This window comes from Scardinius erythrophthalmus (assembly GCF_964197995.2).
Source record: "Scardinius erythrophthalmus genome assembly, chromosome: 23".
NCBI classification, from domain to species: domain Eukaryota; kingdom Metazoa; phylum Chordata; class Actinopteri; order Cypriniformes; family Leuciscidae; genus Scardinius; species Scardinius erythrophthalmus.
In genome coordinates, this window is record NC_138243.1 from 27,216,396 (window position 1) to 27,237,412 (window position 21,017).

A 21,017-nucleotide genomic window follows, 5' to 3' on the forward strand; every position below is an offset into this window, starting at 1 on the left:
ATTCAATGCTAATTAATTAAGAAGGCTGAGCAATTTTAATATTTGGTGAATAACTCCTGCCATAGTCACTCAAAACCGGGATGGCAATTCAAGTCACATTTATGTTTTGTTTCACTGTAATGCCACATTTTCCTTAAGGGGGGGCGTTTTCCCCCACTCTACCCTACTCATCTTGTCTTCTGAACATATTGCCACAGTAAATGATAAACAAGCCTTTAAGAGCTCAGCGAAAACAACTGCACTTATTGAAAGCAATAGATAAAGCTGTTGATATTGGCCTGTTAAATGTTCAGTGAAGAATGGCACATTGTAATACAGCTGGTCCGATGAGTGTTCTAGTGTGGCTGATTTTAAATATTTCTAAATTATAGGATATAAGGTTAGTTACATAAGGACATTTAGACACTATTCCGATGCATCACAGTGTCGCGTGTGACTAAATACACAGATAGATTTCTATGCACTTGCAAATATCATTAATAATTTGTGGTTTATCATATTTGTCATGCTCTTTAGGGCCTAAAAAGTTTTCTTGTTTCCTAGGTTCCAGATTTGTCTTAGATTGGAAATAAAAAATCACATGAATGGCCTCTTTAAAAAAGCTCTTTTGATGATGTTTCGCCTCCAACCTGATTGACATTTCACAGTATTATAGTACAAAATGTCAAATGAGGTGAACGTTTTTCAGTTTGACGGATTTGTTGATGTTAAACTTGCACTGGCACACCAAGAGAATCCTGAGAAGCGACTGAAACATGAAACTCCTTTGTGAAGTGTGAATGCTTTTATTTGGCAACGTTCAGATTGGACGCCCTAATTATATACCGGTATGTCAAGTATGTCATATATGTCAGATACTTTAATGTTTTAAAAGATTCAAACATGCAAAATGTCCTAGGATGGATCAATTTTGTGCTTCAGTGCATTTAAATTTATATTTATGTTTCCCTCCCCAAAATCTGTGAAAAGTATCAAACCATGACAGATACTGCGTCATAACTTTTCATGTCACAAAGATAAACATAGCTGCGTCACCACAGGCTAAGACACAGATAAGAGATTCAAGTAATTGTGTTACATACATATGAGTTATCAGTGGCAAATACTTATCCAATAAAGATACATACTCTTATCATGTTCTTCCAGCAGCTCTGTTTGAACATTTATTGTGCCACTTTCAGGCACAACATAATTTGCTCTCTCGGACATAATACGCCATGTTCTCAGTGGCATAAAATTGGTTTTACAGTCAAAATAAATAAATTATTGTATTATTTTATTTTGGACATCAACTTCTTATTCATATAGAAGAATATATAATTCAAATCTGCATATAGGCCTGGCAAAATGATCAACATAATAGGATGATGTTGTAAATGCATAGAGAACTGCAGAATATATTACTTATTAATTTGAATACAGTAGTTTGGCATCAACAACAAAAAATATGGGAGGCCTTTCTATCTTGCAATCATAAATTTAGCACACAAAAAAGCACAAATAGTATACATATAATATTTTCTCCTTGTAAAACAGCTGTTAAAAGATGCCAAACAAAGTGAATTAGCAGACAGTCTCTTGTTATCACCCATAGTGGGAGACATATATACTTGTATAACTACATTACCCAGAATCCTCTGGTTTATAGGTGGCGCTTTGAGCATCGTAAACATGGTAATCACTCAGCAAGAGCGCTATAAAATCTGCTCGATCAGCGAGCCGGACTTTAACATCACTCACAGCTGTAATGTACGTGGCCATAAAGTCAGAAGAGCATTAATAGCTCAATGACCAGAGTTTTATGGCTTTATCTCGTATGTAAGTGATAGTTTGTTCAGTTGTTGTGTTGAGGACTCACTCGTGCTTTGAGCGACGTGCCCTTTCTGGGAGAATTAACTTTATTCCTTTGCGTTCATTTGTGTGATTGCAAGGATGGCGGTGTCTAATTCTACATTAGCGATCGTTTTTTTAGTTCTGGGAGGTTTGGCAGTTTTGTTCGGGACTGTCCTGGTGTTTGTTGGACCGATTATAATAGACGATCAGATAGTGAAGGTAAGTTAAACACCTCACAGGTGCACGAGGCGCTCTAATCAAACATATTTGCATTTTTAAATAACATTAAGTTGCAAAACCCCGTGTTTTAGTGTCGAAAGTACTTGAACTGAGCTCTATATGGCGTCTATAATAGTTGCTTTGTGCGTTTAATATAAAATGCATTAATGGGAACGATTATTAATTAATTAATAATATAGGCTAGCATACCCCGATTATATGAATAATGCGCTACAATTTCATACATCGACCTTGGAAATCTAAACTAAGATTAGATAGTTGTGGTAGTATTAGTTAGTCAAACTTGTGTAGGCTAATCAATCACATTGTCAGACTCGTAATTACTGACGCCTGTGTTTGTTTCCTTCAGAAGATATGTTTTGTTTTTATATTAATTCAGTTTTTTTTAAATGCTATTTGCAAGGGTCTATTCTTGTATTTTACTTTTATTTAATTTTTTTATTCAGCAAGGACAGAATTTATAGACATTCAGAAAGATATTTATAATGCTACACATAAATGCAAGACAGAAAGGCATTTAAAATGCTACAAAATATTTCTATTTCAAAGAAATGCTGTTCTTCTGAACTTCATCAAAGAATCCTGAAAAAAGTTTTCAACATTGTTAATAATCAGAAATGTTTCTTAAACAGCAAATCAAGCATATTATAATGATTTCTGAAGGATCATGTGACGCTGAAGACTGGAGTAATGATGCTGAAATTCAGCTCTGGTCACAGGAATAAATTACATTTTACAAAAGAAACATTACAAAAGTAATTTTAGTAAACCATTCAAATTGTAATATTTCACAATATTACTGTATTTTTTTATCAAATTAATGCAGCCTTGGTGAGAGACTTCACACATAAGAGACTTATTTAAATATATATATATATTTAATTAAAAAAATGATTTGAGATCTAAGTTAAAGATGACAATTACTGTTCCTCATCTCCTTTCCCTTTTCAATCGCATTAAAAAATAAGTAAAAAAAATTAAAAAACATTTTTTGGTGTGACAAATTTACAAATTGTCTGTGTTGTTGTCCCTCAACAGGCCATATAATTAAAAAATTCTAGAGTTTAAAATTTTGACCATTTTAAATACAGCATATCACACTCTGATCACTAACCATATTTGCATACTTCAAATCCTCACAGAATGTAGAGATAAACCCGAAGAACGAACTCTCCTACACTATGTGGAAGGACATCCCGGTTCCCTTCTTTATGTCTGTATATTTCTTCCACATCGTCAATCCTGATGAAATCCTAAAAGGAGAAAAGCCTATGGTGATCCAGAGGGGGCCGTATGTTTACCGGTAAGAAGTGAGTGTGAAATCTGACTTGAGTGGACATGTCATGGCTTTGTTGATGTTCAGACCTGCAAGTGAAAGCCCTATGGCACTGAAGTTCATGGTAGGTTTGTGCCCAGCGGTTTGGAAGTGCATTCTGTCAGTTGTCCAGGCAGGACTACCATAATGTCAGCTAAAGTGTCCTGTCCATCCCAGAGTGATTTGTAGAGCTATAACTTTGCGCAATGTACCTCGAGTTGACTGGGTTTGTTGGCACCTGTCAGTATAACGCTAAAAGCTGTGTGCATAACCTGCCCCTACATTTAACAAAAGATCCTCTTTCTTGATGGACTTGTGATCTTCAGCACAGACAAGAGGTTTGTTTGCAGTGGACTCACTATACAGAAGTCTATCTGGTGGCCTTAACCTTACTTGAAGGGCTGATTATTATAATTTTTTTTAAATGTGCCTTGACAAAGATAATTATAATTTTTAGTTTTATTTCACAAAAAAGTGAATAATAATTAATCACTTGAACAGTGATATACACTACCATTCAAATGTTTGGGGTCAGTAAGATTTTAATTTTTTGGAAGGAGATAGTCTTATTTTATTAGCGTATGCATCCTTGGTGAGCATAAGATACTTATTTTAAAAATAATAAAAAAATCTTACCGACCCCAATCTTTTGAATGGTAGAATACATTTGTGTTGTGATTTAAATTGAACACATACATTTAAATCATACTGTCTGTTTTGCAGTATTTCCCACAGCTATTTTTTTTATTGTTCATTTTTATGCATTCAACAAATGATTCTTTTTCTATCCTTTTTTTCTATCCTTTTTTTTTTTTTCTTTATTCCCTAATCTGCATCTGTCTATTTTTTATTATTGGAGTGGAACTGTGATCCTACCCTCGAGCCGTGCATACTAGAGCATTTCACTGAGTAAAAACAGACACTGCTGGAACTGAACGAGAACAAAGCTCACTTCTGCTCAACACACAATCTGATTTTCTAACTTTTATGAAAATGATGCTTATCCAAAAAATGTATTCGCAGCCTCTATCCAGAATTAAGATAAGATTCCACATAAGAACTTTTTTAAAACGCTTGTTTTATTTTATTTATTTAACATTTATTTCATATTTAGCATAATCATAATTTTATACACTGTCCGGTCATAAAGTCGCTGTTTGGATTTAAATAGGCAAATGCTTAAGAGTCAGTGATTGGATCATTGCAGTGATTATGTTTCTAATATGTTACAGCATATGTGTAGCAACAGTTCTTCTAAAATGTTGTGATGTTATTTCCATCAAGAGGTGCATTCATTTTTGCTCAAGATCTTGTATTGTCAATGCAAGAGTCCAGCACTGTGTAAAGTCTCCTCCAGCACATCCCAAAGACTTTCAGTGAATTTAAGATCTGGACTCAGAGGAGAAGATTCATGTGTGAAAATATTCTTCATGATCCTCACAACCATTCTTTCACAATCTGAGCCTGATGAATCTTGACATTGTCATCCTGGAATATGGCCATGAAGTGTCTCATACATGGATGTTTAAAAAATGAAAAGCTACACACTCCATCAATGAGGGTTAGAAGAACTGTTGCCAAACATATAACATGCTTGAAACATTAATCACTGAAATAATGATTCATTTTTATTTATTTTTGGCCGAGCAGTGTTATAATGTTATATTTTATATTCATCAGAAATGCCTTTTAACTGCTATATTTATAGTTATATTTCATGTATGTAATGTACTTCTGTTGGCATGCTGTTTGAAGAGAGTACATTTATTGCTAGAAAGTTGTTTTTGGCCAGATCATTTTGTTGTTTTATGATTGGTTGTTAAATGTGCATTGGTGTCCTCCCTCACAGTTCAGTGGCTTCTTTTTTTAGATGAGACACATGACATGTGTTTGTGAGCTTAACTTAAACAAAGCATGCGTTTGGATTTCACAATCTGAGAGGGAAGTCTTTTTGCGTGACTTTCTGATGTGCTATTTATGCTGACCGAGACCCTCAAAGTTGTTCCTCTAAAAGCTGAATTTTGCAGTGTTAGGATAATATTATTGCTAATCAGCTGGCCACAAGTCACATTTTTCTTCTGATGTTGTGACTCATATCTTTTTCAGTGAAAAGCGCTGGAAGGACAACATTACGTTCCATGACGAGAACAACACTGTTTCGTATATGGAGTATCGCCAGTATTTCTTTGAGGAGAGCATGTCTGTGGGAGATGAATCCGATGTGGTCACCATCCCTAACATGCTAGTCCTGGTGAGAATTTATGATGAAATATTGAATATTTGGGAATCGAAAATCAATTCTGCAATCGAATAGTTATCAAAACCTGTCGATTCCTCTCATAATGAACAGCGCGCGATAAGTTCTCTTCCACATCTTTTAGCACTTGAACAGACAAATACACACAAAAATGTCAAAATATCCTTGTCAACTGTTTATATTAGCCTAAGACAAGCGACTAAGAAAACGCACGTGTAACAGTAAATTGGATCTGTAATATTCCTGCTGCCGTTTCTATAATAACGTTAATCAAACGACAAAAGGCAGAGAAAATTCACTCGCTGTTTGTGACTGAATAACTTTTGTAACTATATTTGTAATGTATATTTTATTTATAAAGTGCAGTGTTATTTTACATTTGATTAGTTTCTGCACCTGAATACCTGAGAATTTGAAAACGCTTTTCAATCGTATATTTGTTCAGTTGTATTTATTTGTGTGATTGCTAATTTGTTCTTTTTTTAATTACTGAGTGTTTACTTGTATTTAATAATGCTTGAAATGTGTAATAGTTAGGCTAGTTGTTTTTGCTATAGTTTGGGGTTAGGCAATAGTTCCTTGTGTAAGTGTTGATTTATGTTCATGGTATTAATGTACAATGAAATGTTTTGCGATAAGACTTAAAATAAATGTGATATCCAAGTTTTTTTTTTTTTTTTTTTAAATTAGGAATCGATAAGCAAAATCTGAATTGTAAAAATTCAAGCGATACCCAACCCTACCACAATGTAAAGCAATTGAGAAGAACTTTTACATAACAGTCTTTGATTCACACTTTCAGGGCGCATCGGTAATGATGGAGAATATGCCGTTTCCTATCCGCATTTTGCTCAGCACTACGTTCAAGACCTTCAACGAGGGACCTTTCTTGACAAAACCAGTTGGAGAACTCATGTGGGGCTACGACAGCAAATTGGTGGACTTCCTGAACACTTATCTTCCCGGCATGCTTCCATCCAGCGGCAAGTTTGGCTTGTTTGCCGAGGTGGGTGTTGTGCATTTAGTTGTCTTGCTGTTTTTAGCCTCAGCTGATTGTCTTGCTTTGTTTCGCTCCCTATGTAGTTTAACAACTCAAACTCTGGAAGGTTCACCGTCTTCACTGGCCGAGATGACATCCGGAAGGTTCATATGGTGGACTCTTGGAATGGCCTGAAAAGCGTAAGCCAAATGCCCTTTGGGGCCATAATAAAACAAAAAGGACACTAGCTCTGTTCCAAATCTAGTGAGCTGCCTACCTAGATGACACACTAGGTTCTGAAACATACACTGTGCATGTACATAAATGCACAAACTTTTTTAGTTATGCAGGCTTGATTCTACACGTTGCATTCTTAAAATGTGTCAATGCAATTTCAGGGGTGCAATAAAAATGGATGTATTGTGAAACATTATTACTTGTTAAAATAGCCGTTTAATTTTTAAATGCAAGTCAATCATGTGATGAAAGCTGCATTTTCAGCATCATTACTCCAGTCTTCAGTGTCACATGATCATTCTAATATCCCGATTTGGCTCTCAAGAAACATTTCTGATTATTATCAATGCTGAATTAATATTCTTGCATAAACTGATCTTTTTTTTTCCAGGATTCTATATTTTAAAAAAAAAAACATAGTTAGTCTTTACTGTCACTTCATCAATTTAATGCATTCTTGTTGGATAAAAGTGGTTATTTCTTTTCTCTTAAAATACATACTCTTACTGACACCCTACAATAAATAAGTGTTAAACTACAAACATGGCGGATGTGCGACAGTCATGTAGAGCGTTTTAAATAAAGGGCTTTGAGTGATTAATAATCCGTATCTAACCAGATATTCACTCAATGTTATCCACATATTTGCAACAGCATTGTGAACTTTTATAAAGATACGATTGGTCATTATCTTTTAAATGCATCCTTATGCAAACGCATGAGTCATCTGACAGATAAACGACAGATGCTACATTTCTCTCCGATATGGTAGGAAATGAAATGAAAGAAATTGAATGTGGAGGATTTTAACTGATAAGATGGTTGACAGGCCAGTTTAACCGTGACCGGATGTGTTCAGTTAAAGACGAAGCAGAACGTCCCAAAGCTTGCATACTACACACTCAAAAATATGTACTTTGTCTTCACAAAACTGTACATACTTTTAGGGCACAGTATAAGTAGGCGAACTGGGCCGTTTAGGAATTGACTGTGGTGTTATAAAAGAAGTGATGTGCTGTATGTAAATCTGGTGTTTTGTGTAACAGGTGGATTACTGGAGGTCTGAGCAGTGTAACATGATCAATGGTACAGCGGGCCAAATGTGGCCTCCGTTCATGAACACTGAGTCGACCCTGCCCTTCTACAGCCCTGATGCGTGCAGGTGAATGCCAGACTGTGACTGCCTTCAGAAGATGATCGCGTTCAATGACTGTATGGTTTAAGGGCACGTTCTGTGGCTGTTCTCCAATCTCAGGTCCATGGAGCTGGTGTACCAGAGGTCAGGTGTGTCGCGTGGGATTCCCGTGTACCGCTTCGTGGCGCCGAAGACTCTTTTTGCCAATGGTGCGGATTATCCTCCCAATGAGGGCTTCTGTCCGTGTCGTCAGTCCGGGCTCCTGAACGTCAGCACCTGCAGACACAGTGAGTCTGATCCTCACACACACTGCTGCCAAACACTCATTTACTACTGTCAAACATGCTGGTTGATCATTGTCTTATCATATTTAGTCAGTAAATATGTTGTTCATACTGGTTTTAAAGGCAAACTAGGTAAATTCATAATGTGGCCTCTTTTTCCTTTTTCTTGTTTTTTACCTTATCTGTTTTTTCTACCCTTTTTTATCTTACCTTTCTTTTTTTCTATCTTTTTTTTTCGGCAATTCTGTCAAACTTTTTTTTTTTCCCTTTTTATATCTTCCAAAATTTTCTTTTACCTTTTTCTTTGTTTTTTTTTTAAACCATTTTCCCTGTTCTTTTTTTTTTTTTTTTCTCTTACCCTCTTTCTTTTCTTTCTCGTTTTTTGCATTTCTGTTGTTCATTTTCTTGGTTTAAATTCTTTAAAAACTTTCTTTTCTTACCTTTTTCTTTCTTTTATTTACCTCATCTATTTGTCTTTTCTTTCTCCTTCCCTTTTCATTTTCTTACCCTTTTCTTTTATATTTTCTTTTCTTACCTTTTTTTTTCTTTTACCTTCATTTTTGAATTTGTTTTTCCCTTTTCTTACCTTTTTTGTTTTTAACTTATCTATTTTTGTTTTTTCCTACCCTTTCCTTTTCATTTTCTTAACCTTTTCTTTTATCTATCCTATTTATCTCGTCTCTTTTCTTCTCATCCCTTTTCGTCTCGCTCTTCTTTTTGTTTCTTTTCTCTTTTTTCTTTTCATGCCCTTTTATTTCTCTTAACTTTTTTTACCCTATCCATTTCCTTTTTTCCCTTTACATGTTTCACTTTTTTTTTTCTTTTTTTTTTCTCATATCTCAGATTCCCCTGTGTTCATTTCTCAACCACACTTTTTTGAGGCTGATCCCGTCCTTTTGAAAACTGTCAACGGATTGAGCCCAACTGAAGATGAACATGGACTTTTTATCGATATCCACCCGGTAAGAAATCCGGGCATACAGAAACGCATAACATGTAGCATTACTATTGGGAACTACTTAATATAATTACCACTCTTTCTAGGAATAAAATATGAAATATTTGCAACATATGTATAGTTATAAATCATTATACAATCTGTAAAATAACTTTCATAACAAAAAAAAAGAAAAGATTTGTCATTTCGGGAAGGCAAACAAAATTAACAACCAGTGGAATGTTCCCTCCTTGTCAGGTGACTGAGCGAGTTTGATTCTTTATCTCTCAAGGTTATTGGTTATGGGTTGTTGTTGTTATGATTACACAAGAAACTTAACATCTTTATCTCTGAAATTGGCCATAAATGTGAAATTGGTCCTTATGTCTTATCTAAATTTGTTGCATAAACATCTGATTTTATGTGCCTTTTAGGGTTAATACATCCTCTGTGTCATAACCACTTTTTCAACCCATTTTCAAGAGCGTAGGTCAGGACTGAGGGGGGCTCTCAGCTCGGGTTTGTTTGGGCCCTTCCTACACAACAAGTGACCTAACTAGAACACCTTTATGGAGTACAAAATACAAAAAAATGTAAATATGCTTTGAGGTTCCTAGAACATGCCTAGCCTACAGAATGTGCTCTGTTAAAACCCTGAAATACCACAGCAACAAAGCCAGAGATGATTGGTATTTTTAAATGTATTGTCATATCTGTGTCCTTGTGTCAGATTCTTAAATTTAATCCACAAATCCAGTCAGAGTTAAAAAAAAAAGACTCTGTATGGCTATTACCAATCAAATTAAATCAATATCAACAAAATCAATCTTTGGATGCAGCTCAGATGTGACATAAATAGATTTACACAGCAATTATAATTACATAAATTGTTAAGAGATTGCTGTTTAAAATATAACATTTTTAATGTAGAAATAATAAATGTTTAAAATGTAATGGGATATTTTTACAAATATTTTAAACTAAAACCGCCAGTAGATGGCAGCAAGTCACTGTCTTAATGAATGAGTTGAATCCTTCACTCAACCGATTTGGCAAAATGCTGATTCATTTAACATGGCAAACGACTCTTTTAATGAATGGGAAGGCTAATTGAATTTACTAATCTGATTTGTATAAACTGTTGTATAAAATCAATGTCAGATTTGCAATAGTGCAGATGTTCAAGAAAAACGGCACTCTAGCTTGTGTGATAACTATCATATTCTCATATTATAAAAAACAGGAACTATTTAAATGGGTATTTTTATCTTTTTGATTACACAAAGCTCGCAGTCGGAGGCTATTAGCTGCGGCTGGCCCGTTAATAGCCCTCGCTCGCATTGGCTTGACAGTGGAAATGTGGCTAATAATTTCTGACTGGTATATAACAGAACAACTCAAATGAATGTAAACGGGTAAAGGTGGGAATGCGCGTCGTGATAGTTTCAGTGTTTCAGCTTTGTCCCTGGTTTGATAATGAGAGTACGTTGCTCATTACTGCCATTAAACCATTACAACATCTGATAAGCTAATTGGAAATTACGGTTATCGTGACCCTTATGATGTTTGTAAAGAGCTCAGCAACTTAATGACCCATTATAAGCAAGATCAAGATTTTAAAGGTATAATCTTTTTACATGGTCTGACTAAAGGTTTTCTGATTACATGCATCTTTCAGGTTCAACTATTAATGTTAATTCACTCTAGTGCTGTGGTTTATTGGGGGTTAAGCATAGCTGGAAATCTGGCATTTATCATTTTGTTGGTTAATTTAGTTTTGCTGGATGTGAAACCCCTGATGTCTGCATCCGTGGGCCTTTTGTAACACAGGCAGTTTGATAAGACAAACTCCACTTTATGACTTCTGATTAGTTGGAGATACAGACACCGCTTTGTGTTGGAGAGACAGACAACTTTGTGTCGCTAAATTTAACAGAATTGCACAATCCTGACACACTTCTTGACTGTCTTTTCATCCGGTTGCAAAATTTGATGGTTATCTGTTTTCAAGATATTTTTCTGAAACCGCTGCTGGGTTGAACGTCTGGGACAAATTCACAGCATGATGCCCGATTCGCTCCGCATCTATTGAATCCATTACTAAGCCGTCACGAAAACAGCTCTTTGGTTTCAGTGTTTTCTGTAGGAGCAAATGCGTGTCTGCTCATAACTAGGCCGACATTTGAATCTGCACCCAAAAAATGAAGCCTTTTATGCTTTCCGTAGAGTACAGTTTAGTTCTGTTTAATTGGTTTTACTGTGTCTAAATCCATTCAGCATTATTATTTTTAAAATAGAAAGTAACAGATTCTGCTCTCTCAATTACTATGGTCATATTAATTGACCATATACTCTCTCAATTAATAGTCATAAAAACTGCATGCGTAAGTAACACTGCAGGACATGCCAACTAAAGTATTTCATGGCAACTTCCATTTGCAGTTTCTATCCAAATTACATATTCTATAAATAATATGCATATTACATATTACGTATTATTTGTGTTCAAACCCATGACTTTGGAGTTCTTACAGGGACTTGTACAAGGTTCTTAAATTTCAAAACCTCTAATTCAAGTCCTGGAAAACCCTTGAAAATAGCCTTATTTTTTTAAAAGGGACTTAAAGTGCTCGAATTATTGATAGAAAATATGTGAAATTAATTAAAATTGTATTGATAAAACAAAAGTTTCACACAAAATCAACGCTGCAGTCCATCTGATATAGATATAGAGCCATTGTGCACGGCTATGAGCCTGATATTGCTCATATAAATGGGTCAATCATATTTTCATGGGAGAAGAAAAATCAGTTTGAATGTGGAAAGCGATATCTTTATCATAGGTTCCTTACTGTGGTTACCGCAGTCAGTGCATGTGCATTTTATCACTTAATTTTTAACATTTTGTCATATTAGTTTATTATTATTTATCAATTTACCTTTTAATTTAAAATATAATAAAGATATCGTTTGATAAGTGAGATCTGATAAATCTCTGAGAAACCAAAAAGAAATAGTGCCTGGAATTTCATTTACCTGTATCCGTACGAACCCTGTTCTTAGGGCTAAATTTATTTTGTAGTTCACTAAATTAAAAATTTTCATAGTGCAGAAAGTCATGTGCTTGCCTCTGAGGTTGAAGAAGCCTTGTTGGTAATTGAACCTTCTGATCGCACCATAAACCACAGTGACTTTCACTTCAAAAGATTATATCTTAGAACATATAACTGCTCGTAAATTACATGGCTGTTGAGAAACCAATCATATGAGCAGTTGTAGGCACTCTTCAGGTGGTTTTATGACTTTATCTGATAGCATCAAGAAATGTATATGAAGTAGACCAGGCTAAAGATAAAGTGCACTTTCAAAAAAAAAAAAATCTTTTGAAAAATAATATTTCTATTGAGCAAGGATGCATTAAACTGATAAAAAAAGACAGTAAAGACGTTATAAAGTTACAAAAGATTTCAGTTTTCAATTTTAAATGATATTACTTTGAACTTTCTATTAATCCATTTTAAAAAGTGACTGTTTCCACTATTAAGCAGGACAACTGTTTTCAACATTGATAATAATAATCAGAAATGTTTCATGAGCATCAAATCAATATATTGGAATGATTTCTGAAGGATCATGTGACTCTGAAGACTGGAGTAATGATGCTGAAAATTCAGCTTTGATCACAGGAATAAATTACATTCTTAAATGTATTCAAATAGAAAAGTTATTTTAATTTGTAATAATATTTCACAATTAATGCAGCCTTGGGGATCATATGAGACTTCTTTCAAAACATTATAAACATTTTATAGACCCCAAACTGTTGAACGGTAGTGCATGTTTTAAGTAGACCAGGGAAAAATACTTTAATGATGCTTTAACATTTTAATCTTCATCCAGGTTTGAGTTTCGGGGAATTTTAAGGGTCATTTATGGCTAGTTTACTTTATTTGTTCATCAGGAATGTATCTTCTGGTTAACAATTTTTCACCTTGTTCTAAATGGAATCAAATGTATAAAAGAAATGAACCGTTTTCTATAAAGAATGTTAGCTAAACTTCTGCTTCAACTAATAATTCAAGTTTAAAAACGGGCTAAAAATTCTCTTCCCGAGTGAAATAAAGTTCATGAATGAATCTCTTGGCATGGTGACATAACACATGCAACATGTTTTCATTGAAGGCTTTGTATTACAGGAGACTGGAGTGCCGATGAACGTTTCCATACGGCTGCAGCTCAACCTGCTCATAAAGAGTGTTTCGGGCATCTCGTAAGTACAGCACAAATACAGTAGGTCAACAGTCATGACGGTCTGCGTCTGCTCTGAGGTCCTGTTGTTGTGAAACGTGTTTGTTTTTGAAGGCTGCACTGCCTTTGACTCTGTTCTGTGTGCTGTGGTTTGCTTGTTTCAGAGAAACAGGAAAGATAGCGGAGGTGGTGATGCCCATGATCTGGTTTGAAGAGGTAAGAGTGGATTACAAAAACAAAACAAATGCATAAAAGAACTTCTAATGCCCTAAAATATTTTGAAAGTCCCCACCAAGTGTTAAAATGTCTTAAATGTGGCAAAATACGGGCGTCGTTTAAAAAAACAATTGGTACATTTAGTTTCACATCTCATATTTGCTTGAATTTGGTCATTTTCAGTATATAATCAATATAATATAATCAATTTGATTCATTGAAAGTATTGGATACGAACAAAACTTGAATACACTCGAACAAAAATATATTGAGCTGGATAATGACAATTGTCTTCTGTAGAGCTGCTTTATAGATGATTATAATATTGTTTCATAACTAATGAACTTTTACACTGTTATTGAACTAAACAGTCAACACTAAATTATATTGAGCTGAATAACGACCCGGGTTGAGGAACATTTCACACTTGGTCATTTAGAAGCTTTTTGTGTAGCAAGATGACCCAGGATTCTGTTTACCTGGGGTTTAGAATGATCTTAACTATTGTTAGTTTTTTTTTTTTCTCCTATACCTGTGGTGTCTTGCCTTAAGATATGTTAAAGTCCCCCTGTAGTCAATAATTTTTATCCCTTAAAACTCATCTTTGATCACCAACAAAACATATTTCAAAGTTATTTTCCTTGGGGAAAAAAAAAAAAAGTGTTCATGCCTTAAAATAGCTTGATTGTAACTCTACAACCTTGCCTCATTTAGTATACGTGGTTCTATTATTATGCAAATGAGCCCCGCCTCCACTCACTCACACGAGCTCAGAGATCCACACGTTGACATGATTGGTTACAAGGTAGTTTGTGACGTCAGGAACACCAGCGATTTCAAACTAAGTTTTTGAGACTGTCTTTGGTTCACTGCAGTTTTAAAGAGAAAATACTCAGCGATGGTGTTGACTTATGAATTTGCACATGGTTTGTCTTGAAGCACATTAAAAACACTACATAGACATATAAACATTTAAAAACTTGATTTTCGCCACGTTGGGGGGGCCTTTTATTTTTTACATTTGTTTTGTTAGATATTCAAGTAAGTTGAAACTCAATACTTGCTTTTAAAAGTGTAATCAATCTTGGGATAGGCTAGACTGTGAAGGATCCACTCGTTCTGTCATTCGTGGCCCAGGAAATGGAGACTTTGTAGGCCTCATTCAAAGGAGCCTTCGAGTTGGGACGGCCTTCGTTGCACATTGTAACTCGTTCGGCCTTTGAAGGATGCAGCCTCTGAATTGGGACACAGCTTGCATTGTCTATGTGACTTGAATTCAGTTCAAAACGGCAAATGAACGAAATGAACTGTCGTCTTTCTCAGAGCGGCTACATTGATGGTCCCGTTCTCAACACGTTTCGCACTAATCTGGTGGTGCTGCCCATGGTCATGGAGTACATGCAGTACATCTTCATCGGTCTCGGACTCGTAACCGTTCTGGGATCCGTGATATACTTCTGCGACAAGGTATGCGCTTTTTATGCATGCATTTTATTCCATGTTTTACTAATATTAATTTGATTCAAAGTGTGTATGTTTGTGTGAGTGCATGTGCGAGAGAGATTTGGAGAGGAAGTGGGTTTACATGATGTTGAGCAAATGTGGTTTGGTGCTTAAGCGTGTCTGAGCTCTGAGGAGGTAAAGTTGAGCATAAGAACCCGAAAGCACTTTAATGTTCCTTTATCACCCCCACTTTAACACTCTGCATGGGCTTTATGGTTTAAAGTGCAACATTTGCATGGTTTGTTTTACAGAAAGCCAGGGAAAAGTCACCATTTTCTCTCTCACAAGGGGTCAGCACTTATTTAAATATACATATTCAAAAGATTACGATGAGAATAACAATCAAAAATGTTTCTCTATGTGTATGTAATTGTTCCAAATCTCTAGATTTCTTTAAACCATTGTTTAATTGTTTACAATGTCGTTTAAAATAAGCAAAGGCTGATCAACTTTAAATGTAATGTTGCTGATTTGAAAAAATGAAAAGCCACAGTGAGATCTCGGCAGATGTGAATTATATTGCACAAGTTTTATTGTAAAAACATGTGAAAATCAACTTTCAAAGCATGTGATTTACCAAATGCACGATCATGTTCATCTTGCATGCTCCCGCCCCGTTTCAATCACTCATGCCCCTCATGCATGTGTTTCCGTGCACGAGCACTACGGGCCGTTCAAATTCCCTTCAGTTTTTGTCCGCCGTGATGATCTCAACACTAATCAACCTGAAGATCACTGGCTCCAGATCAGTGTCACTGCCCACCTGATGTTCAATGAGGTCTGGTTATTCTTTTAGGAAAGCGTAAAAGATACAAAACACGACCCGACCAATGAGACGCAGGCTGAAAAATTAAACGTGAACGACACAGGTGGGTTTTTGGCTCAGATAAGCCTCTTCTCAAACCTTTCTTCTGCAGGTGGGATGCTTTTGAGGTCACACAGGCACACTGAAGTGAACGCACCTCCTTTCACTCACATGTACCTTTCATAGTCACTATTTAATTTAATCTGCTTCACTGAGCTGTCCATCATAACTCATCAGAACTTTGCAGGCAATGTTCCCTCTAATTTGTTTGCTTGCTGAGCAGAACCAAGTGTGTTGCACATGTCCTGAAAAGTGAAGCCAGAAAGTTTCGATCGCCCCCTGGTGGCTGGCTGCAGAATCAGTCATAATCCCCTTGGTCAGTGTTTTCTGTAGCAGTGCAGGGCGCTTTTAGAAACCCTCCACCTTCCCCAGCTCCACCTGTATAGATCTGCTACGGGTAATTCATGTATGCTATATTGAACAGCAGCAGCGTGTCGTGTTTGTATTAGCAGTAGAAAGTCCTGTATTTGCTCTGCATCAGCAGCGTAGCAAACCTATTCTGCCAAGACCAAACATACCAACATTATCATATCCATTACAATCCCAAACACTCAGTTGTCATGACAGAAATCCTATTTAAACTTTAAACTTGGAGGAAAAAATACATTAGAGGGAACAGTGTTTGTGTGACAAACTGAGTGTTTTCTGATATGCAAGCATGGAGGATTTTGCCCAAAAAAAGTTGCACACATACTTTAAATAAAACCAAAACTCCAATAGAGTGGCTCCAGATGTTAGCCAACACATGGTAAAGTCCTTGTCAGTTCCTGAATGTTTTTTTTTTTTTTTTTTTTTTTTTAAAGATCCAACTTTACTGTCCACAGTTTATGCTTTATTGTATATTGGTTCTTTTTCTGCAAATCAGACTTAGAAAAAATAAATAAATATATACATATACATTTCTCTTTCTTTTTATTTATTTTCTTTATTTCTTTATTTTTATTTATTTCTTTTATTTCTTTTTTCTTTTCTTTCTTTCTTTTTCTTTTTTTATTTTCTTTTATTTTTATTTTCTCTCATTTTTATTTTCTCTTTCTTTATTTTTATTTATCTATTTTTATTTCTTTTTTTATTTCTTTTTTTTATTTCTCTTTATTTTTATTTCTCTTTCTCTTATTTTTATTTCTCTTTTTTTATTTTTTATTTCTTATTTCTCTCTTTTTTTATTTCTCTTTCTTTATTTTTATTTATTTATTTATTTATTTAATTAATTAATTATTTAATTAATTTTATTTTATTTTTATTATTTTTGTACGGTTTTAACAAAAATACAGGGTTTCCGCGGGGCATTAAAAAGCATTAAAAGTCATTAAATGGATTTTGCGATAATTAAGGCCTTAAATGGCATTAAAAAGCATTAAATTGAATTCCTACAGGCATTAATTTTTTTTATGGTTTTGAAGAAAATTTTATATTATCAATTTATTTGAATAGTCTTCATGATTAATAATTTTTTATTTGCTGTCGTCGCAAAATATGTACGTTAGTGATTAAAAACACGCGGAAACAAACAGTTTGGTGATTGCCTCCGGCCGGAGCAAAGTTGCGGAGGTGGCGCGAGTAATTTTGGACAGCAGGAACAACAGGAATAAAACTAGACCAGAAAACTGGGAAAGTGCTTGGAAGACAAACAATTTAGAACATGGTTGGTGGTCAAAATAAAGAAGGATTTTGCAGCGTTTGTAAAAAGGTATTTAAATTGGGTAGCTACAATGGGAATCAATGGCGTAAAATCTCATATGCAGTCTGACAGCCACAGGTCGACGGTAAAAGGCAGACAGCAATTAACTATGTGTAGTAACGTTCCCTCATCAGCTGTTGAAGCTCACTTTGCGTTTTTTAACGCGTTAACGCATGAGATTATTTTTATCCAGTTTAACGCGTTAAAAATATTTAACGCAAACGCAGCATTCGTTAATTTTTGTCATCCCTTGGGTAGCGTTACATTATATGATCCCGCTCTTATTCATGTACAGAGAGAAAGACGCGCGCCAGATCGTGCGCACAGACTGCGCACCAGAAAACGGTCCTCTTTCGCGCAACGAACAATAACACACAATTTTGCCAAAATGTCTGTTTTGTGAGTATCCTCATAAAATAAGAGCAATCTTAAATTAGTGAAATAAAGTCTTTAATGAACGCAAAGAGTTGTGAGAGAATGAGGCGCGTGTTAGATCCGTGTTTCTGTCAGCAGTTGCTCTTAAAGGGACAGCAGACAATAAAGCTTTCTGTCAGTAAAGTTAATCACAGAACAAAGGCACCAGAGAAAATTACTCACTCACTGCTATTGACTAAAGAACTCTTGTAGCTTTGATAAGCATTAGTCTATATTTAATCTATAATTTATGCTGTGCAGACTGTTTGATAACGTATGTTAGACAGGAAGGCCAAAGGTAAATATGACATTTATTATAGGTTTATGTGAGGATTGTTTGTTAAGTTCACTTAAATTAAAAGTTGTCATATTTTTTTTGAAGCCTAATGTTAAAAACTTGATAGCTTTCAATTACACTGTAATGTTGGATGGCTATAATTAAAGTTTAAAATCAGGAGGGAGAAATCATTTTTATCCAGATATCAATAGCTGTATTAGTTTCAGTGAGACTGGCCTTTATGTTGTCTCTACATTCATTTGTAGATTAACTGTGAAATGATTACATTATAAAATATATAATCCTAAACAAATGTAAGTGTTTTAATTGCGGAAAAAACATGTGATTAATCAAGTTAATTTATATTTACATACATACATACATACATACATACATACATACATACATACATACATACATACATACATACATAATATCTGTGGTTAGTCATGGGTCGTGTATGGCATTAAAAATAAAAAAATGGCATTAAAAAGGCATTAAATTTAAATTGAAGTTCCCTGCAGAAACCCTGAAAATATGATGCAACTTAAAGGTGAAGTTTTTATATCTCCTTGTAAGCGGTTTAGTGGGAACTTTATATAAATAACTTTTTTGTTTTTGTTAACATGCCTGTCTTTTTTTTCTTTTTCTTCACCAGCGGATAAAAAGTAAGATGTCTGGCCAGCCCGGCACAGATGTGGATCCATCCAGCTCAGCCAGTGAAAAGACCCCATTACTACAGGCCTCAACCAGCTAGAGCCGCTCTCCACTCTGCAGCTCACTCTCACTAAACTCTCAATCCCACAATCCACTGGGCAATAAATAAAAAGTTATTTTATTAAGCGTTGTGGTTGAATGAACTGGATCAAGAACAGGATTATGAACTCTTTTGAGTGACTTGTTTTTTGCACAGCAGTTGGGTCTAAAGTTCTCTGTGGGGTCAATACTACATTATATATTTATTTTTTGTATGAAAAAGTGACTAGGAACTGTGCTGTGGTACGCTTTAAAATGATATAATTGACAATATACTACTAGACAATGATTTTTCAAATGGTGCATTTGTATAGCTTTAAAAAAATGGTCAAAAACACTCCAAACCTTACTTCCTCTAAAGGGGAAAATGTATTTAAAGACATTAACCTTTATCCTGTAAATAAGGAAGGGATGTGAACAACATTTCCGTGCCATTGAGTGAAATGTTCTCTGAAAACGCAAAAAAATGCTGAGCCGACACGTTTCTCAGTATGCTGAATACACATGTTGCTTTTGTTCTGTCTGTAAAGTCACTTGTATTTAATGGATGTGAAAAGAAAAAGGAAAAAATGGAATGTCATTGTTTTCATTCTCTTGATTGTTCAATATAAAATGAAATGGGATTGTTTTATAAGACTTCATTCAGTAATGACTTTCAGATCACTTTAATGGTGGTGTTTATTTCTACATGATTCGCAGACAAATGTTCCATCAAATGTTGTATGAAAACTTTTAAAGATACCTATAACTCTGGCTGCAAACAGCACATGGTCCATGATATATTTTATTAGGCCTCCTTAAATACTGTCAAGGTTTATCAAAAGCTGTGCTTATGAGATAAGTAACTATTGTCATATCGAGTTGTATTTTGTCCATTAAATGAAAACCTTTCCGTCTTGTATCTCGCCCCAAAATCAAAAGAAAAATACGATGGAAGTACATTGCATAAAGCAAATGAAGCACATTTCCCCTAACAATTTTAATTATGGTAACATGTCTGACTTCAAGGGATATAGTTCACCTAAAAATTAAAATTCTGTCATCAAGTTGTTCCAAACAAACCTGTAGGAATTTATTTCTTCTGGTGAACACAAAAGATATTTTGTAGAACAAGTGACAGACCCCACCCAGATAGCAATTACATTTGGCCCGGATCCGTTTTAAGCCCCTTGCCTCCGTTTCTATCTTAGAGACGTTTTCTGATTGTGAACCAGATCCGTGCCAGATAGAGGTTTCAGCTTAAACATTCTAACTGCCATCAGTTCAGTATTTATATCATTTTACAGATCTGGCCCAGATCACTTTTCCCATAGGTAACCGAAAGACATTAGCTGTGTCTGACACTGATTTGGTCCAGATCTGCAATATGAATCTGAGCCGATACTGTTTTCACATAGGCTACACTGGTGTGGCCCGAATCTGTGATACATATCTGAGCCGACTGCATTTAAAAAAGGGCTAAAAACGGCTCTGGCCCATATCTGCGAAACGGATTTGAGCCAACACTGTTTTGACAGAGACTACCTGATGTGGACCACATCCGAAATACTTTTCTCAAACTGTGTGAAGAACTCCGTGGAATAAACATTTTCAAAACAACATGGTTACCTGTCTGCATATTTTTTTTTTCTATCTAGCATGAGATAAATGCATTGTCATTAAGTTGAGCAATATTATCAGTGTTTAAAAATACAGCAACATTTTGTGATGCTATAAGGTCCGTTACAGCACACACTGTAAAAAAAGTGTAATTTTACAGGTAATTGTCTGTATTTGTTTACAGATTTTTACCGTTTTGTCATTATTACAGCAAATATCTGTAAAATAAAAGGCTGTAATT

The 21,017-nt window shown here is 35.1% G+C and overlaps 1 protein-coding gene across 3 annotated transcripts; it reads left to right on the plus strand.

Annotated features, from left to right (window-relative positions):
* The first annotated feature begins 1,660 nt into the window (after nucleotides 1-1,660).
* Nucleotides 1,661-19,264, plus strand: scarb1 (scavenger receptor class B, member 1). 3 transcript variants are annotated; one of them, XM_081353850.1, is made up of 13 exons: nucleotides 1,661-1,818; nucleotides 1,932-2,052; nucleotides 3,216-3,376; nucleotides 5,495-5,639; nucleotides 6,448-6,651; nucleotides 6,729-6,824; nucleotides 7,908-8,023; nucleotides 8,117-8,283; nucleotides 9,124-9,242; nucleotides 13,414-13,487; nucleotides 13,630-13,681; nucleotides 15,005-15,148; nucleotides 19,080-19,264. In XM_081353850.1, exons 1-13 carry the CDS (start codon nucleotides 1,802-1,804, stop codon nucleotides 19,176-19,178), a joined length of 1,515 nt encoding a protein of 504 aa, XP_081209976.1. In that variant the 5' UTR covers nucleotides 1,661-1,801; the 3' UTR covers nucleotides 19,179-19,264. The 3 variants fall into 3 exon arrangements, with proteins under 3 accessions (XP_081209976.1, XP_081209978.1, XP_081209977.1); XM_081353852.1 differs by adding an exon at nucleotides 15,981-16,053 and having other exon boundaries at nucleotides 1,795-2,052; XM_081353851.1 differs by having other exon boundaries at nucleotides 1,795-2,052.
* Nucleotides 19,265-21,017: the final 1,753 nt, after the last annotated feature.

What these genes read in the sequence shown, in the direction of transcription:
- scarb1 (XM_081353850.1), top strand. An exon ending in TAGACGATCAGATAGTGAAG is followed by an intron (nt 2,053 to 3,215) that starts GTAAGTTAAACA and finishes AAATCCTCACAG; the next exon opens with AATGTAGAGATAAACCCGAA. An exon ending in TACAGCCCTGATGCGTGCAG is followed by an intron (nt 8,024 to 8,116) that starts GTGAATGCCAGA and finishes CTCCAATCTCAG; the next exon opens with GTCCATGGAGCTGGTGTACC.